Source organism: Ornithodoros turicata, chromosome 4 (genome assembly GCF_037126465.1).
Source record: "Ornithodoros turicata isolate Travis chromosome 4, ASM3712646v1, whole genome shotgun sequence".
NCBI classification, from domain to species: domain Eukaryota; kingdom Metazoa; phylum Arthropoda; class Arachnida; order Ixodida; family Argasidae; genus Ornithodoros; species Ornithodoros turicata.
The window spans coordinates 64,506,500-64,523,349 of NC_088204.1; the positions used below are offsets into that span (position 1 = coordinate 64,506,500).

Here is a 16,850-nt window from a genome sequence, read left to right on the forward strand (position 1 = left end):
CGCTATTGTGACGATATTTCTAGAGCCTGAAGTTTTAGGGTATAACCTGATTCTTGCCCGAATTGAGTCTGACAGGTTTCTGGTTAAACCTGGTAAATACCAGTCAACCTGCTTTTCAATTGAAACTTTGAAACAAACTGTCACCATATAGATTATGACTTGGGAAATCTGGGATTGTTCATTGAGACTAACAGTAGATGGTGCAACAAACGCCAGTGGTGCGCTTCGAATCCGCCGAGTTTGAAACTGAGCATTCCATGTGGGAGGAAAGCAAAAGTAGTATAGTGGCACTGAAACCGAAGCTTGCAGCCAGTACACATGCAAAATGGGACGTCGCAAAAAGACAGCAGAGGACTGGCTAACAGAATATCCGGACTCCGATGTGGTGAAACGGTGGTGAAAAATACTCTGCTGTCGAGGCCTCACCGGATCCAGAAAAAAAAAAGCCATACAAGCCGAGTTTACATGAATAAGACACAAGCGTATCGTATCTAGTTGTCGAATCTAATCCACCCATGTAAACGGGTCAATTCGCTAGGAGAGCGTATCATATTGAATCCGCTAAACACAGGTAAATCTTTGGTCCCCTTCGAGCTCGATTGCACTGTACGGGAACTGCACTGTACTCTAACGGGATTGCACTGTAATTAAAGCCTGAAGTTTTAGGGTTTAACCTGATTCTTCCCCAAATTTGCACCCTGAATTGAAGATTACCTCTTTAGGGTGAAACCCGATATTTACCCGGCAAATTGCCCTCGCTGAGACGTCTGTAGGAATACACACTAACTTGTTTGTCAGAAAAATACAATCACATCACCGTTTGTACCAAACCAGTACTGTGAGTTCGAGTAACTGAGCCCGATTTCTCCCCTAATTTAGTACACTGGAAGTTTTTCCACCCAAGTACGCATGAATTTAGAGCACATGTTTATTTACCTGATTTTTACCCCCGAATTTAGAAAAAAATATTTCCCAAAAACTTCAGGCTCTAATTGTAATGCGGCATGGTAGTCAGCTAGTATCAATGAAAGCTGGAACTGTGATACAGTTACTGTTGCTATTAGAGTGGATTAGCTCAATTAACCATCCTTGTTCTTCCAGGACCTCCTCCAAGAAGAGACAAAACAGAAGTTGGCACTTAGTTCTAGACTACGTCAATTAGAAAGTGAACGTACAAGCCTACAAGAACAACTGGATGAGGAGGAGGAATCGAAGCGGAACCTCGAGAAGCAATACCAGACACTTGCACAACAGGTCGTAGCTCCGTCTCTTTCTCCTTGCTAGGGCTGTGCGAATAGTGGTTTTGAATCAAATATGAATCGAACAGTAAAATCTTCGAATAGAAGCAAATTGAATAATATCGAATACCATGCACAAGGTGTGTGCTTACTTCTGAATAGTAAGCAGAAGTCTGTATTGCAACCAGGTTACTCGGTTGTAGTTTGTGAGACTCTGACTACAAACTATGTCCTGGCTAGCTTTGCTACGCCAGGAAACTCAAACTTGCCATCACTTGTAAGGGCAAAAGTTTGCACACCCCCTCTAAATGTTACCTTTAATTTCTGTTTCACATATTTCATTGATGAATACATTTGTGCTAGAATTATCCTGGAAATTGTAATTCTGGATGGAATCTAGTACCCAGACATAACATAGTTAACACTGTGATGAAATCCCTTGTTCTGTGGTGTCATAGCTGGTCCAGCTAAAGCTCAAAATAATTAAACTAACTTCCTTGCCAACATTTGCTGAAATATTTCTTAAAAGTGGCAATTTTCAGTGATCCCTCAAATCGAACTTTTAAACCAAGCCTGCTACCCGGCAGCACTCGCAGAAGTGTAAACTAGGCTTCGCCGCACGCTCAGACTCTTGAGGCGAAGCAAACTTGCAGGATATATTGAAGTTTGCACACGCAAAAGTATAAAGTAAGCTTCACCTAACACTCATAGGCATGGGGTGAAGCCACCTTGCAGGATATATTCGAGTCTCAAAAATTTGAAGCAGGCTTCGCCCAACGTTCAAGGGCACGAGTTGAAGCTAGCTTGCGGAATTTCGAATACATTCGAGTATTCAATGCAATGTTATTTGGGTCCAATATGAATAGCGCGGTACCGTTATTCGGTACAAATACCGAATATTTTGCACAGCCCTACTCCTTGCTCTTCATTGATGCCCTCCATGCCCATCATCTAACAGCTTTCCTCATTCCTCGCAGGTTGCAGAGGCCAAAAAGAAAGCAGACGAAGAATCTGAACAGCTCGCTGTATCTGAAGACGCCCGAAAGAAGCTGCTGAAGGAACTGGAGTCGCTACAACGACAACTGCAGGAATCGCAGGCCATTGCGGATAAGCTCGACAAGTCTAAGAGGAAGCTGCAGGCGGAAGTCGACGACGTGACAGTGGAGCTGGAGAGCCAGCGCGGGAGAGTGTCCGAGTTAGAGAAGAAGCAACGCAAGTTTGACCAGCTGCTCGCTGAGGAAAAGGCAGTGTCCGAACGGCTGGCTGCGGAGAGGGACAGTGCGGAGCGGGAGGCGCGAGAGAAGGAAACGCGGATATTGGCGCTGACGAGGGACCTCGAGGAAAGGCAGGACATGTGCGAAGAGCTGGACCGCGCGCGGAAACAGTTGCAGACTGAACTAGATGACCTGGTCAACTCTCAGGGTACAGCAGATAGAAATGTAAGAGCATTTGTACGGTGCTGCCACCTGGTATAGTGCTCTAACGAATAATCATTTCATGTATGAAGGTGCACGACCTGGAAAAGGCAAAGCGGGCGCTGGAAAACCAACTGGCTGCACAAAAGACTCGGCTAGAGGAACTGGAAGACGAGCTGCAACTTGCGGAAGATGCCAAGCTGCGTCTAGATGTGAACCTTCAGGCACTGAAGGCTCAGCATGAACGCGACCAGCAAGCAAGGGACGAACAGTCAGAGGAAAAGCGACGCACTCTTGCCAAACAGGTGCGCATTTGCATCACGTTGGGTAAAGCCCCTAGCTCTCCGCAAAATACTGCGGAATGAAACAATATCAATTTCTGCTATATTTACGCAAAATTACAGCGGAGAGGTAATTACATTCAACCAGTTCATCAAGTGTCAGAAATCTGAGTGTATTTGTGAATGATACAAACTAAATGTCTACAAATATTGTGGCAATAGAGCTAAGGGAGTGTTTGTTGGGATCCCAGAACTGGAAGAACTGGATAGAGAGGTAGTGAACAAGCGGGATACGAGGGTACCATGATGATCACGATTGATCATGTTCTGTCTCACGCTGTCATTTAAAGGAGCGTTAAAGTGGTATCTAACATGGCCAAAAACTGCTGTCATCTTGTAAAGCAGTATGCGAAAAGCATTCCCACAAAATATTTTTGTCCAAAGTTGTTTCACTGCGGTGCAATTAATTTGCAAAATCTGCCACCCACTCTAGTGTGACGTTTGAGGTAGAGAGCCCCCTCATTCGTTGGTAGGAAAAACAATCTGCTGCGAACATTGCGAGCTGTTTCTTGTTGACTTCTATTCTTTATATGATTTATATCACGTTTTCTAAACAAAGAAAGCATATATGTAGCCTGACAAAATAAGGTTGCAATCACAAGAGTACTATATCCGTGGCTTCTGTGCAATCTCAGAACTCACAGTAGCAGAAAGCAAGTGATGACTGCAGTATTGTGGCGCCACCTGTTAGCCACTGAACCAACTGTGCGGCGAAAACGGTCAGAGAGGCTGCACACTGTCGGGAAGCACTGGGGTATCGCTGTACAACACAGTTAATTTCGGGCTGCACCACTCGTTCTTCCCGTGGTGTCAGCGGCCCCCAAAAATCGAGGTCGTGTCGTTGACAGCCTTCAAACCCCCCATTTCGGACATCACACAGCCGGAGAATGCTTGGAGTCTCCGAAGTGTTAGCAGGCGCTCCCGCCTGCGCGGTGTTGCTCACCTCGATCGTGATCTCAGGCCCAATGAGGAGCGTCCCTACCACTTGCATCGATCGCATAGTGACGCGCGTGGCGGCGCTCATCACATGTCTATCGTGAAGGTGAAGGAGGGTGTTTCGCGCATGGGAGGTTCGGGGAGCTATTGCAGGCGTCCCAATTTCGCTACAGTTGCACTAATTGTGGGGAAGCTGTTTTCGGCCACCTAACATTCCATACCGACCAAAAACAGAAACAAGGTTGTGTGCCTCTAAACTGCTCCTTTAACTCTTTGCTTACCATGGCCATAGAGTGTCGATCAGATCGACGGTTCGCGAGCCGCGCCACTCTGCCTCCAAAGCAGATATGGACAAATGGTGACATTTGGTGGAGACCGTAAACAATACAGAATGAGTTTCGTTTACATTTTTACCTTTTCCTCGTGGTGGTGATCTATGAAGCTGACTCTTCGAACTCATGAACTTCTTCATCCAGAGTGTTGATATTTGCTGATATTTTGTATATTTTAGAACTTGTAGATTGATATATTTAGTCGAGACACAGGTTTCGTGAGGTTTCTGCTGTTTGCACAAATTATTTTTGTGTTCCAAAATTAATTTTCGAAACACATGGCTAGCTTTGATTCTGAAACTTACATAATTCGATAGGGCATTCATTTATCTACATTTTCTTATGTAGCAACGTATTTTGATGTGATACTGTCAGCCACACAAAATATATGTCCAACCACCCAAAAAGAGCCATTTTTCCGACGGTGAGGAAAGAGTTAGGGTGCATTAAGTAGCGGCTCTACTCAATGCGCTCGGTGTACTCCCTCTCTCGCACTCCAGTGCATCCACTGAACAGTCCTTTGGACCCACGAGCACGATGTGCGCCCCTAGTGAAGTTTCCAAGGCGACTCATTGGTTTTCTGGTGTCCCCTTCCTTCATATGTGTGTGCTCCCACATGCAAGCAGGAGCGTGAGGGTCATTCGAGCACCACAAAAGGTGCGACACCTGCGCATTGGAGCCGCTACTTAATGCACCCCTAGTGTTTACTTTAATTCGTCACAGCAAGCTGCAAAATGTTCTCACTCAAGTGCACACGTCCTTGGTGTCCCATGAAGTCGATTCGAGTGCTTGATTGACCTTGATTTTCTTGATTTTCACCATTGGGATTGTTCAGTGCTCTGGACATGTTCTCCAGGAAATTGCTCGGATATTCGTACGCATTACAGCTGAAGCCACCCCGATATTTAGCGCACATACCAGATTCCGATGTTTCAGGTAGCTTCAGCTGTAATTGCACAGATGCATGTGCTTGTTGAACTGCTTTGCTTCACGTACACAAGGCGTGCCCTCAACAGCGGGCACGCCTTAAAGCCTCTTTAACTTCGGAATAAAGGCTCCCTTGGGGACATACACATTCGGGAACTTTGGGAATGCAGATAAGTAATTTGTAGCGATTTCGGTCTGAGGCTGTAATTCAGTACCTGAAGCTTGATTGTGATTTCCAGGTTCGTGACCTTGAAGCTGAATTGGACGAAGAGCGTAAGCAACGTTCAGCAGCGTTGACATTGAGGAAGAAGTTGGAAGCCGACCTGCAGGAGGCCGATCGGCAGATAGATTTGCTAGGCAAGGCGAAAGAAGAGGCATTACGTCAACTCAAGCGTCTTCAGGTTAGTGCATGTTTGGAGTGCTTGCGTCTTGTGCAGTATGGGTGCACATTGCTGGTGCTCCTTTTTATGGTCATGGAAGATTCCTCCAAGAATGAAAAACAGCGTGTGAAACAGTAACAAGATTTTTTAGCAGAGGTTGAGGTCAGCACTACATAGTAGGGGTGTGCGAATATTCGAGTTCTCGAATTCGAATCCAATATCAAACGCTCGAACTATTCGATTCGCGAATCGAATATCCAATATTCGAATATTCGACTATTCCATGACACAACCCGAAAGTGGGCTTCACCTGATGCTTTCGTGCATGAAGTGAAGCCTGCTTTACGAAATGGCCCTTGCTGCAGGACCAACACAGGCGGGACGGTGTTTAGTTTGAGATAACGTTATCCAAAGTCAGTTTTGTAGACGTAATCTGTGGAAGGGGTCGCGCCCCTCCCATATGCAGTTTAGCGGTGCCGAGGAGGGACTTTGCTTTGATGTCTGTGAGGTTGCCTTTAAAAGGTTAGAACTCTCGAATAATGACTACAGCCCACGAACAAGAAGGGCGTCTTAAAGATGTCCTTTTCGTCTAAAATTTCAGTAGTGCAACTTCCTAGGGCGAGTGGCAAAGAAACTAAAGGGTGTTCATGGCAAAGCTGAGGCAGAATGCCAATTCGTTTGTTTCACAAATGGCCCGTGGTTGTCTGAAGCAATTACACCCTCATCCGTGCAACATGCTACTGCCTGAAATAGAATTTTGAAATGAAGGTAACCACTCCAGTACTCCAGTAAGTGTAGGCTCACCTGGAAAGCAGGAAGCACTCTCATGTAAAATTAAAGAGTAGGGGCTTTAAACAAAAGAATTGCATGTCTCTCTCGTGACAGTTAATGCCAGAAAAATTACACTAAAGCAATGGGCTACAAAACGGAAACTTCTAGTGCGAAAATCACATATTGTAAATTTTGCACAAATATTCGATATTTGATTCGGTATTCGGAATTTTTTTCCCCATTCGATTCGATATTCGATTCGACTTCAAATATTCGTATTCCCACACCCCTACTACATAGTGAACTACGGATGCGTTTGAAATGTTTGTCATATTTTCTATGAGATAGCCCAACTTACCCCCTCAGCATGCTTAGGATTGGTTGCTTTTGTTTGATGTGTGTAACGATGGTCTTTGAGAGCGGTGGGCTGAAGTTATCGATATAAAAGATATGTGCAAGACACCCAAATGTTACTCTTCTGAGGGTCCTGTCACTCACTGGCACTTTGCTGCACAGACGTATGCTGTCCTCCTGTCACGTCGACACACAGTCCTAACTTGCTCACGAAAAAGTCAATTTAAAGGGGTTGTGACAGGTCATCCCACATTATCCCAGAATATCGTAATCTGTGTAATCTGGTATAACCCTAAAGACAGGCCCTACCTATTTATTTATATATATTCATTTATACGTGCCCACTAACAGCACATGCCTAGGCAGTGGTGCACTACATAACAGTAAACATGTGAACGGTTAAACCTATACAGGCATATTAATGGTGCTACAAGGAAGAAAGTAGTGCTACCTATGTGTGCAGCCGAGATGTATCCAAAATAGTTTCCGCGCAGTTTAGCAGCTTTTGATTCTGTTAATTGGTTTGGTTGCCTCTAACAGGGCCAGGCAAAGGACTGGCAGCGAGAAGCAGAAGAGGCACGTGGTTCACGAGAAGAGCTTCAGGCTGCGGCCAAGGACGCCGAAAAGCGGGCCAAGGCCTTGGAGGCCGAGCTGGCCCAGCTGCAGGAGGACCTGGCTGCAGCCGAGCGAGCGCGACGTGCAGCCGAAGCGGACAGGGATGAACTGCAAGACGAGGTCTCCAGTGCCGTGGCCAAAACGTGAGCGTGTGCCCCCTCCGGTTGGTGCAAAGTATATGCTGACCTTGGTGGTGTTTCAGATCTCTCCTCATGGAAGACAAGCGAAAGTTGGAGGCAAAGGCTCACTCCATGGAGGAAGAGCTGGAGGAAGAACAGAACAACAACGAAATTATGGCGGACAAGTTGCGCAAGTCTCAAGCGCACGTAAGGAACCCCTTTGATCGACTGGCTGTTTTCTTAGAGCCTCGTGTGACCCAGTAAAAACCCCACCCCCAATTTGCATCGTTGTCACTAAGGGGCAAAAAACCTGAAAGCTTTCAGGTTTTTTGCCCCTTTTTGCCCCGAAAACGATCTTGTCAAAATGCAAATTCAGCTAGTGATATGGGCAGCGGCGACTGCTAAGCAATAAGAGCTTTGCGTTCCGCAAAGCCACTCGGTCTGTTGGGTCCATCTAAAATGCGAGAAGCACATTTTCTTTGATCTTTCACTAAAAAATCAGCTTTTCCACTCGACATCGCCAGACTATACCTACTCCTTTATATCGGGGTTTCTGACACCTATAGTCTCTTGTACAATAAAATGTTTTAGACCTTCGAAGTAAAGTTGCAGTAATCGTTATTTGGTACCGCCTACAGGTGGAACAGCTGACGGCCGACCTGTCCACCGAGCGCAGCACGTGTCAGCGGCTGGAGAATGCTCAGTCCGCGCAGGAGCGGCAGGTGAAGGAACTGCGGGCCAAGCTGCAGGATCTTGAAAGCGGCCAGAAGACTCGGCTGAAGGCCGCCATAACTCAGCTGGAAAGCCGCCTGCAGCAGGCTGAAGAGCAGCTAGATGTCTCCGAACAAGAGAAGCAGGCTGCCATGCGAACAGCCAGGAAGTTGGAAAAGAGACTCAAGGAGGCTGCGATCCAGGTGGAAGATGAGCGTAGGCACGCTGATCAGTACAAGGAACAGGTGAGGACTTTGTTAGCTGGCAGCGACACAACCCAGTTATGAGTAGTAACTAAGCTACGAGTTCGTTTTAATCTGGGGAAAAGTAGCTGAAAGACGTTTGAGCACCGGTCTTCATACTTCGCCTTCACGCACCCCACAGGTGGAGAAGACGAACAACCGAATGAAGAGCCTGAAACGTCAGTTGGATGAAGTAGATGAGGAGTGCTCTCGCGAGAAAGCCCAGCGGCGCAAGCTTCAGCGCGAGCTTGAGGACCTCCTCGAGGCCAATGAGAAGCTGCAGAGCGACCTCAATGCTGCTCGCAGCAAGCTCAGGTAGGTTGTGAGCAATTTATTTTTGCGATTTCAAGAAATTCTTTCAATCGAGCGTGTCGTAACTGGAGCCGATTAGAATGATTGTGCTGTTTGAATTTATTAAAATACGAATTGCCGCAAACACTCTGCCCCATATGATAGAAAAATATGACAAAAACGAAATGCAAACAGTATCATGGTCCCCACAGGCCCTAGAAACCCTTGAATGCCCTAGAAAACCCTGGAATTTTCTACAGTCCTTGAGAAAACTTAACTTTGCATCTTTTTCTTATTCTCGTGGAGCTGTTAGTGCAAATTCTGCTTATCCGGAGTCAGCTCTATGGTTCCACAACTGCAGGTGTTAGAACTCATTGAAATAGGAATTGGCAGTGGAAACCGGAAGTGTGAGAAACGAGTGCCGCCCTGCGTCAGATTCCTCAACCTCCCTTTCTATTATGACCTTTAAGATTCAGTAGTTGTCACTCACGTTTGTGAATGGATCAATACTGCGCAATCCCAGTGTACTTTCTCATATTATACCTGTAGCTGTTGAAGATGTTGTTGAAGATACTTGTAGATGCTGAAGCCCTAGTCACAAACTTTGTTTTACATCCCAGGCAAAACGACAACTGAGATTTAAAAGGTCCTTGAAAGACCCTCGAATTTTTGTTCCAAAATTCAGTGGGAACCATGGATATACTTTGTAAAATAATCGATCATCTTTGTCTGTAGCTGTTGTTGCATAGCTGGAACCGCTACCCATTCATAACACCAAATATCTCTTTCCATATTCTGATGGGTTAGTGCATAGCATTTCAAAACGTCAGTGGTGTCCAGCACCTGCATGCCTGATGGCACACTGCACCACACTGTCATCATCTTCTACAGGGTGTTACCCTATAAAAGTCTACCCGTGCCGGCATGCCCTGCTCACCAATTACGCAATGCAGGTGGTCTGCATGTTGTCTACATAGAAAGCTCTGGAGGACATTCGATCCTGCTAACTTTCAAAATGATTGAGCACCGCAGCACAAAGTTATAACTAGGGCCTGACTTTTTCGGGTTTTATTTTTGGCCACATTCGGGGGGTAAATATCGGGTGATATTTTTCATATGAAAATTCGGGTGTATTCGGGTTAAATCCCGTTATGGCATATTCTGTCGTCAGGAATTCGGGTGTATTCGGGTGATTTTTTTTGTTTAATAAAAATTTGTCTTAACATGGAACTAATGTTTAGCAATGTTATCAAACTTTATTTTAATGCACGCTTATGAGGGTGCCACGTGACCCGGATGTTTTCGGGTAGATTCGGGTTAAACCCGAATTTTACAGATTTCGTTCGGGGGGTAAATATCGGGCGGATACGGGTTTAACCCTAAAAAGTCGGGCCCTAGTTATAACGTGAAACGTGAGATTCCCGTAGTCAAAACTATCAAGATGGCAGTGTTGCAAAGAGCAGTTGAGACGCTGCTCCCCAGATGGCGACGTGCCGCATGTGCCTTCAAGTCTATTGAAACTGTGGTTGCTTACAAGTTGGTTGTGGTTTTCATTTTGCTTTCGTGTCGCTGGCACACTTTGCTCGCGAAATGGGCAACATTAGAAAAGAAATTGCCGACGTAATTAGCAAACTGCAACCAAAACGGATATCGTCTGCTCACTGAAACGCGGTGAGATAACATAACATGGAAACGTCTCTCAAAAAGCGACACATTGCCCGCTACAGCTTTCTCGGACATTTTGGCTGTAATTGTTATAATTAAAAAGCTGACTAAATTCACTAATTGATTACAAAACACAAACCACTGGTAATTAGGGCTGTGCGAGTACTCGAAATTTCGAGTTCGAGTCGAGTCGATCTCATACTAGACTCGAACTCGACTCGACAAATGATGACTCGTGAACTTTCCAGTACTCGATATCGTTTCGAGCTCGCGTTAGATCCACATTAAAATCCATCACATATAAGTAGAGCCTGAAGTTCCCCGAATTTGCACCCCGAACTGAAGGTTGCCTCTTCAGGGTGAAACCCCGATTTTTACCCAGCAAATTGCCCTCACTGAGACATCTGTAGGAATGCACACCAACTTGTTTGGCAGAAAAATGTACGTAGTTACGTCACCGTTTGTACCAAACCAGTACAGTTAGGTTGAGTAACTGAGCCTGATTTCTCTCCAAATTAAGCATACTGGAAGTTTTTCTGCCCGAATTTGCATGAACTTAGAGCACATGTTTATTTACCCCGATTTTTACCCCCCGAATTTAGAAAAAAATATTTCCTGAAAACTTCAGGCTCTAAATATAAGATATAACCTGTCACAACGATTCCATCATTTCGAAACTTGCATTTGGCGCAGCCGTGATCGCTGTCACAATTCCGCCATCTTGTTTTCACTATTACCTTCGGCTAACCTCGACTTTGCTACAGACTGAGTAGTGGCTATGAATGGCAAACCGGCTTCAACTGGCTACTGCTGGCCATGGAGGCGTCGCACGCGCGGAAGCGTATCCGACATGGGAGGAGCGCATTCCGTAGTTTTGTTTCTTCGGCGGGAGAGTGTTTCGGTTCTACTAGTTCATAAAACTCAGAGATGTCTGACAAGAGTGAAGAAAGTGCATCTGCACACAACCGAAAAGGGCTGGAGACCTTTGTGTACGACTACTTTGCGAAAATTTCCGGTATGAACGCTTCCTTACCGCGCCCATAGAGAATCGATCACCGGTGATCGACGTTTTATGAGCGGCGCTACTCGGTCCCTAAAGTAGATTTGGACAAGTGGTCACATTTGTTGGATACTATAAACACTACAGAATGAGTTCCATTTTCACTTTTATCTATTCTTTGTGGTAGCGATTTATGAAGTTGGCCCTGCGCCAAGGGGGCAGCGTGGAGATTCTATCTTGGTTGCGGCGTCGCGTTCCCGTGGCAGACCCCTTTCGCAAATGCGCAATACTTGCATTTGAAACATATTTGAATTAGATTTCGTTTGTTACAACGCAAATAACGACTCTGAAGATGTTAGACAATCAGATATTTGTCCTGCATGTGTGGGCATGTATAACTTGCAATATTGCTGTTCTTCCTGTCTCAAACTAACCTGGAGGAGTGGAAGAGTGGTGAAATAGCAATATGTGGCACAACAGGAAAGTTGAGCGTGAAACTAATGTTTTCAGAGGAAATTACAATGTTAATTTCCGTTTTACTCCTTCAATGAACTCTGTCACTCAGTTGCATGAACAACATGCAGTGTTGACATTATTTTCGACAACTCATGAACTTCTTGATCCAGAGGCTTGATATTTTCAGATATTTCTGACAAAGATTGCCACATTTTTTTATATTTTAGAACTTGTAGATTGATATTTTTGTTCAAGATACAGGCGTATATTCATGAGGTTTCTGCTGTTTGCACCAGTTTTTTGGTGTCCCAAAATCAGTTTCGGAAATACATGGATAGCTTTGTTTATGAAACTTACATCATTCGATAGGGCATTGATTTGGCTACATTTTCCTATATAGCAACATATTTTGAAGTGATTCTGTCAGCTACAAAAAATATATTTTTCAAACCAAATGGCCATTTTTGTGGCGGTAAGGAAGGGGTTAAACCACACCTTGTAGAAAGACATACCCATAACTTGTAAATCTTTTATGGTTGCAAAATTCATTTAGCAATGTTATCCTTAGGTGGCACATTGTTTTCATAAAGCTCTTATATCTTAATTCATTTCATTTTTTTTTAATCAACTCTAGCACAAAAGCACATTTTTAAGGGGAAGTTGGCCAAAAAGCAGCGCTAAAGCAGCTTGAAATTTTATATCTATCTTCCTGCTTCTACACATTACCTATCATTTAATGGAACGCCAACCACTCGAACTCACTCAAACTTGCAGATTTTGCTACTCACACAGCCCTACTGGTAATACTATGCAGTCTGTCTTTCTGGTGTGCAGTGAACCATTTATTCCGGAAGCATTATCAGCGTTCCCCCATTATCATCAAAATCAACCAAGAGATAAAGTTCCTGTAGAGCGCCGCCCTGCTTAGTGCTGTTAGTGTTTGCACTAGCCAGTATGCGAGACTGCATACTTTTCTGCGTTGTGTTGACCTCGTGCCTGAAATTCTTTCAGGAGGACTGGTGCCTCAAGCGGAGCAGCAAGCCGGAGCATGTTCAAGCGGGGTTCACTGCAAGGCGGAGCAGGCGACGAGAGTCCCACCTCCCTCCCTGACGATTCGCTCAGCGAAGACAATCAGCCGTAGCACGCTTCTCTACGCGGTACAACAGAATATTAATGATGGATGGGATAGTCTATGGTAACATTCCCCGCTCACTTCTGCGACCCCCTTCTAAAGGCCTCGCGGAAGGCTGTGGTTGTACGTCCGTTTGTTATTTTTTTTCTCGGCCGTTTCGTTTCTTCGGCTTGTGCAACCGACTTTGCCACCGGCGTCGTTTGCCAATTTTTTTATATACATACATATATATATATTGTTAAATATAATTTAATCGGATACGCTTGTTTCACACGGCGTACCAATGTACGTGGCCTTAAAGATACATTTTGAATTCCGTGCCAGCTTCCGTTTTCTTGTGTAACAATAGGAGCCTTACACTTGTTGCAATGGTGCTTAAATCCCTCAATAGGTGGCATGAGTGCATGGATGTGAATGTGTGCAAAAAATGCAGGGTTGATGTAGGATTTTTATTTCATATTTTTTTTATACAAGTGGGGGGTTCCATGTTGCTAAGAGGAACTATATTGAGGCAGTGTCGACGTGGACTGCGAACCCTCCAGATTATAGTTTTTTTGTACAAATTAGTATATTTGGTTTACTTGCTCATAAGCTCCCGAAGTGGAGAAAAATTTGAGTTATGAACTGGACCCTATCGAAAGCAGCAATTTCTTGTGTCGTCTGCTGATTTGTTTTGTCAGGGCCCAGACCTATGCCGGTCTCCAACGAAGTGGCGATCATCTGATTATTTTTATATCGTCGGTCATACTTTAATACTATCGCGTCAAAAATAAAAATATGAAGTTTTGTGAAAGTGATTTTGTGTGACTGTCTTTTTCTCACTGGAGTTTTTTTGTCTAGTTAGGGGCACCTAAAGTCAATGCACACAACCTAGAGGAACACACGCATTGTATGCAGTAGTTTCCAGAGATGAAGTTATTCGACAAGTTACCAAAAAACTTACATGAAAAGTGATGAAAATGAAGTAAGTTCCCAAGGTACTTTGAGAAAGTAAGGAGTTACTTTCAAGTTTCTTGTTATACCTAATGTCCACGTTTTAGTTAGTGACTTTTTATAACTCAGATCATCTCACAATGGGCAGTGTAAGAAGTTTTATTAATAGTTTTGGTATACGAAAACTATACCAATATTTGATATGACGAAAGAACTGTCTAAGCAGCAGCATTTGATGTCTTGATAAGGTTCTTCAAAGGCGCACAACAACAACAACAACTGTATTACGAGATGATGGGGAATTTCATCTGCTGGCGCACAAATGGCACACAAAGCAGGCATTGAAAGTTTAGGTTCTGAATTGACCTCTACGCCCATTTCGTACAACCACACCAAGTTTTAATCTTGCTACACAGTGAACTCTGTCATTATAAATATTCACTGCTTGTCTCTGTGATGAACGTCACTTGAATCTCTGAATGTACGGCCAAGACAGAATTTGTAGCGTTGACAATGCAACAACAAGGAAGTGGAGTCTCGCGTCTCATTAGAAAGGGAGGACGCAGCTTGTGATGTTTGTAGGCCAGAATAGGACAACTCGAAGTTACTTTGGTTGTTAACAAGTAGCTAGAAAAGGAACGAGAAGTTTCTGGAGTTCAAAAGTAGCTTTGTTACACCCCCAACACTGGTAGGATCAATTTGTGCTTACCTCCATGACTGTACTCCTGTGTTTAGACCAGCATTTTTTTCATCAGCTTGAATAAGTCATTGGCCGCTGAAATGCCAGCATGTAACGTGGCCCCAGCTTAAAATTGCGAGACAGTGCGCAGCCATCTCCTCTGGGAGTGCAGATAAAATCCAAAAACTGTGTGCATTGGAATGAATTCAGCCGCGGAGTTGACACATTTTCCCCCCCGACTTTTTAATCAATTTTTTTTTGATAATTATTGGCATCGTACCCCACTCTCCACCGAAGCATTGTGTCTTTACGTCTAATATGTCGGACCGGTGGCACGGATGAGTGGATAAGAACATCCGCGGTGGCTACTCCAAAGGTTGTGCTGTAGACTGGGAGGTGGTGGGTTCGAATCCTGGCACCGGCTGTGCTGTCCGAGGTTTTTCCCTGTGTGTCATGGTAGACTTTCCCCGACATCCGCCTAAGACACACAACTAGCCCCTCCTCCCTGTTCTCCTCTCCATCTGTCCATGTCTGCACACTGCTCATGGCCACAGTTACTTTGTGGCACTAACACAAAGGATTGCTCAGTTTTTCATACAGGTTTCGGCTCGAACATGCGTCCATGTCAGCACATTTGATGTCCCGATATCTTCGGCAGCTTCGACTGTGGTTGCGGCTGTCGTGTTAATGTCAGTGAACGGAGTCTGAGGCGAACTGCGTGATCTAGCCATCTAGAATCAGGAAAATCATGAATTGGAGTTGCTCCTGGACTGGTATGGCCTCTTAACATAACACGGGCTAGCCCTTGCCAAACAATTGCGGTCACGCGAAATGTGTAACGATATGTGCTGCAAATATGGTAGTTCGTGTATGTTCCAAAATATTTGTTCCAAGCATCACAATCTGTTATACGTGCTTGCGTTCATTTCCTCAGACGTTGAATCCAGTTCCTCAGTTGAACCCACCCGAATCACTTCAGGAAATCCCAGACCTTAGCGTGGCGTTGGGAACTATGGGAATTTGCTCCCATAACAAAGGAGGAGAACTGTTTCGATTTCTCCTCTCTCCGCCCATAGTCTACGACGTACCAAGGTCACCGAAAACGAAACGTGGACTGTTCCCCCTCCCTCGTGGCACTGTGGCAGTAATATCTCAAGATGCAATGTGTGCGCAAGGAGCACTGGGATTTCCTGAAATCGTATGTTTGAGAAAATATCTGCAGTAATCCGCAGGCAGGAAGGGTCTTCGGCTCCCTTGAAACAGCGACGCTTACTTGCTCTGCCGAAGTGTGTGGCATCGTTCTGTGCCACTCGCATTTGTGCACACATTACACGGTAATTTGTTCCATAAGCAAATGTCCCTGACACAGTGGCGTCACTAGGGTACGCGTCACCTGTTTGCGTCCCTCTCCCGCCCACAGAGTGCAGACCCCCACACCTCCCTAGTGACGCCAATGCCCTGATACGCCAGCAAAATGCAGTCGCGCCAGCCGTCGCCAGCTCAAAGAAACTCGCTGCTTCGATAATGTCACTACTGGCGCAGTCGCGCGGAAAAATCCCTAACTGGTTGCGTGAAATACGTGGATGCTCATTGGTCCTCGAGAACTAACGTCGGTTTTACTTCGTACTGATTGGGCGAGAGTCATTTGATTGAGGAGAGAAGAGCCGAACTGGTTGGGCAGTGCCAGGTCTGTGCGTAGTTTGGTGCAGCTGTGCAACCTTGTTTGGATATGCTGCTGCACACATTTATATGTTCGAATTACCGGGCGTTTTACCCCGATTTGGAATGCACAGGACTGACAGGGCCCTATCGTCATTTTGAAATAACGGGATATTGCACTGCACTGCAGTGTCTATGTTTGCTGATTTCACAGTGTCTGCAACTACGTCAGTGCATCGCCGATGCATACAACTGCACCAATAAGGGAAACAAAACAGCAATCTGTCATTGACTGAATACTAGTAGGTTGAGCTGTGCAAAGTGTAAAAATGGGGGGGGGGGGGGTTGAAGCATATTATTGACGCGACAGTTCTTAACCATGACTATCATCATGGGCTGGTGGGGGACATTGCCCCCTCAGCAGCTTCTAGAAACGTAGGGTTCCTGGGCCAAGACAATGTAGTAGTGGGAGCAGTTGACGCACCACCACTCCAAACATTCTGCCACCTGGAAAAGTCCTGGCAGCGCTCCTTGCAATCATTGCGCTGACACTCTTGTTTGGCAGACAACAAAACTGAGCAGACCTGCAAAGTATTTAGACTAAAAGTAATACAAAATATATACTAATGCTAAATGGGTACATGCTGCATGTAA

General features: G+C 45.1%; 1 protein-coding gene across 3 annotated transcripts in view; it reads left to right on the forward strand.

The window, feature by feature from the left end:
• LOC135391687 (myosin heavy chain, non-muscle-like) overlaps positions 1–13,722 on the forward strand; it is a 78,152-nt gene extending 64,430 nt beyond the window's left edge. For all 3 annotated transcript variants that reach the window (XM_064622027.1, XM_064622029.1, XM_064622028.1), the window contains 9 exons: positions 1,102–1,254; positions 2,216–2,677; positions 2,746–2,958; positions 5,429–5,590; positions 7,235–7,452; positions 7,512–7,635; positions 8,067–8,384; positions 8,524–8,696; positions 12,805–13,722. In XM_064622027.1, the coding sequence (XP_064478097.1) occupies positions 1,102–1,254; positions 2,216–2,677; positions 2,746–2,958; positions 5,429–5,590; positions 7,235–7,452; positions 7,512–7,635; positions 8,067–8,384; positions 8,524–8,696; positions 12,805–12,934 (1,953 nt within the window). In that variant the 3' untranslated portion in view covers positions 12,935–13,722. The remainder of the gene's footprint in view (positions 1–1,101; positions 1,255–2,215; positions 2,678–2,745; positions 2,959–5,428; positions 5,591–7,234; positions 7,453–7,511; positions 7,636–8,066; positions 8,385–8,523; positions 8,697–12,804) is intronic.
• The last annotated feature ends 3,128 nt before the right edge of the window (positions 13,723–16,850 follow it).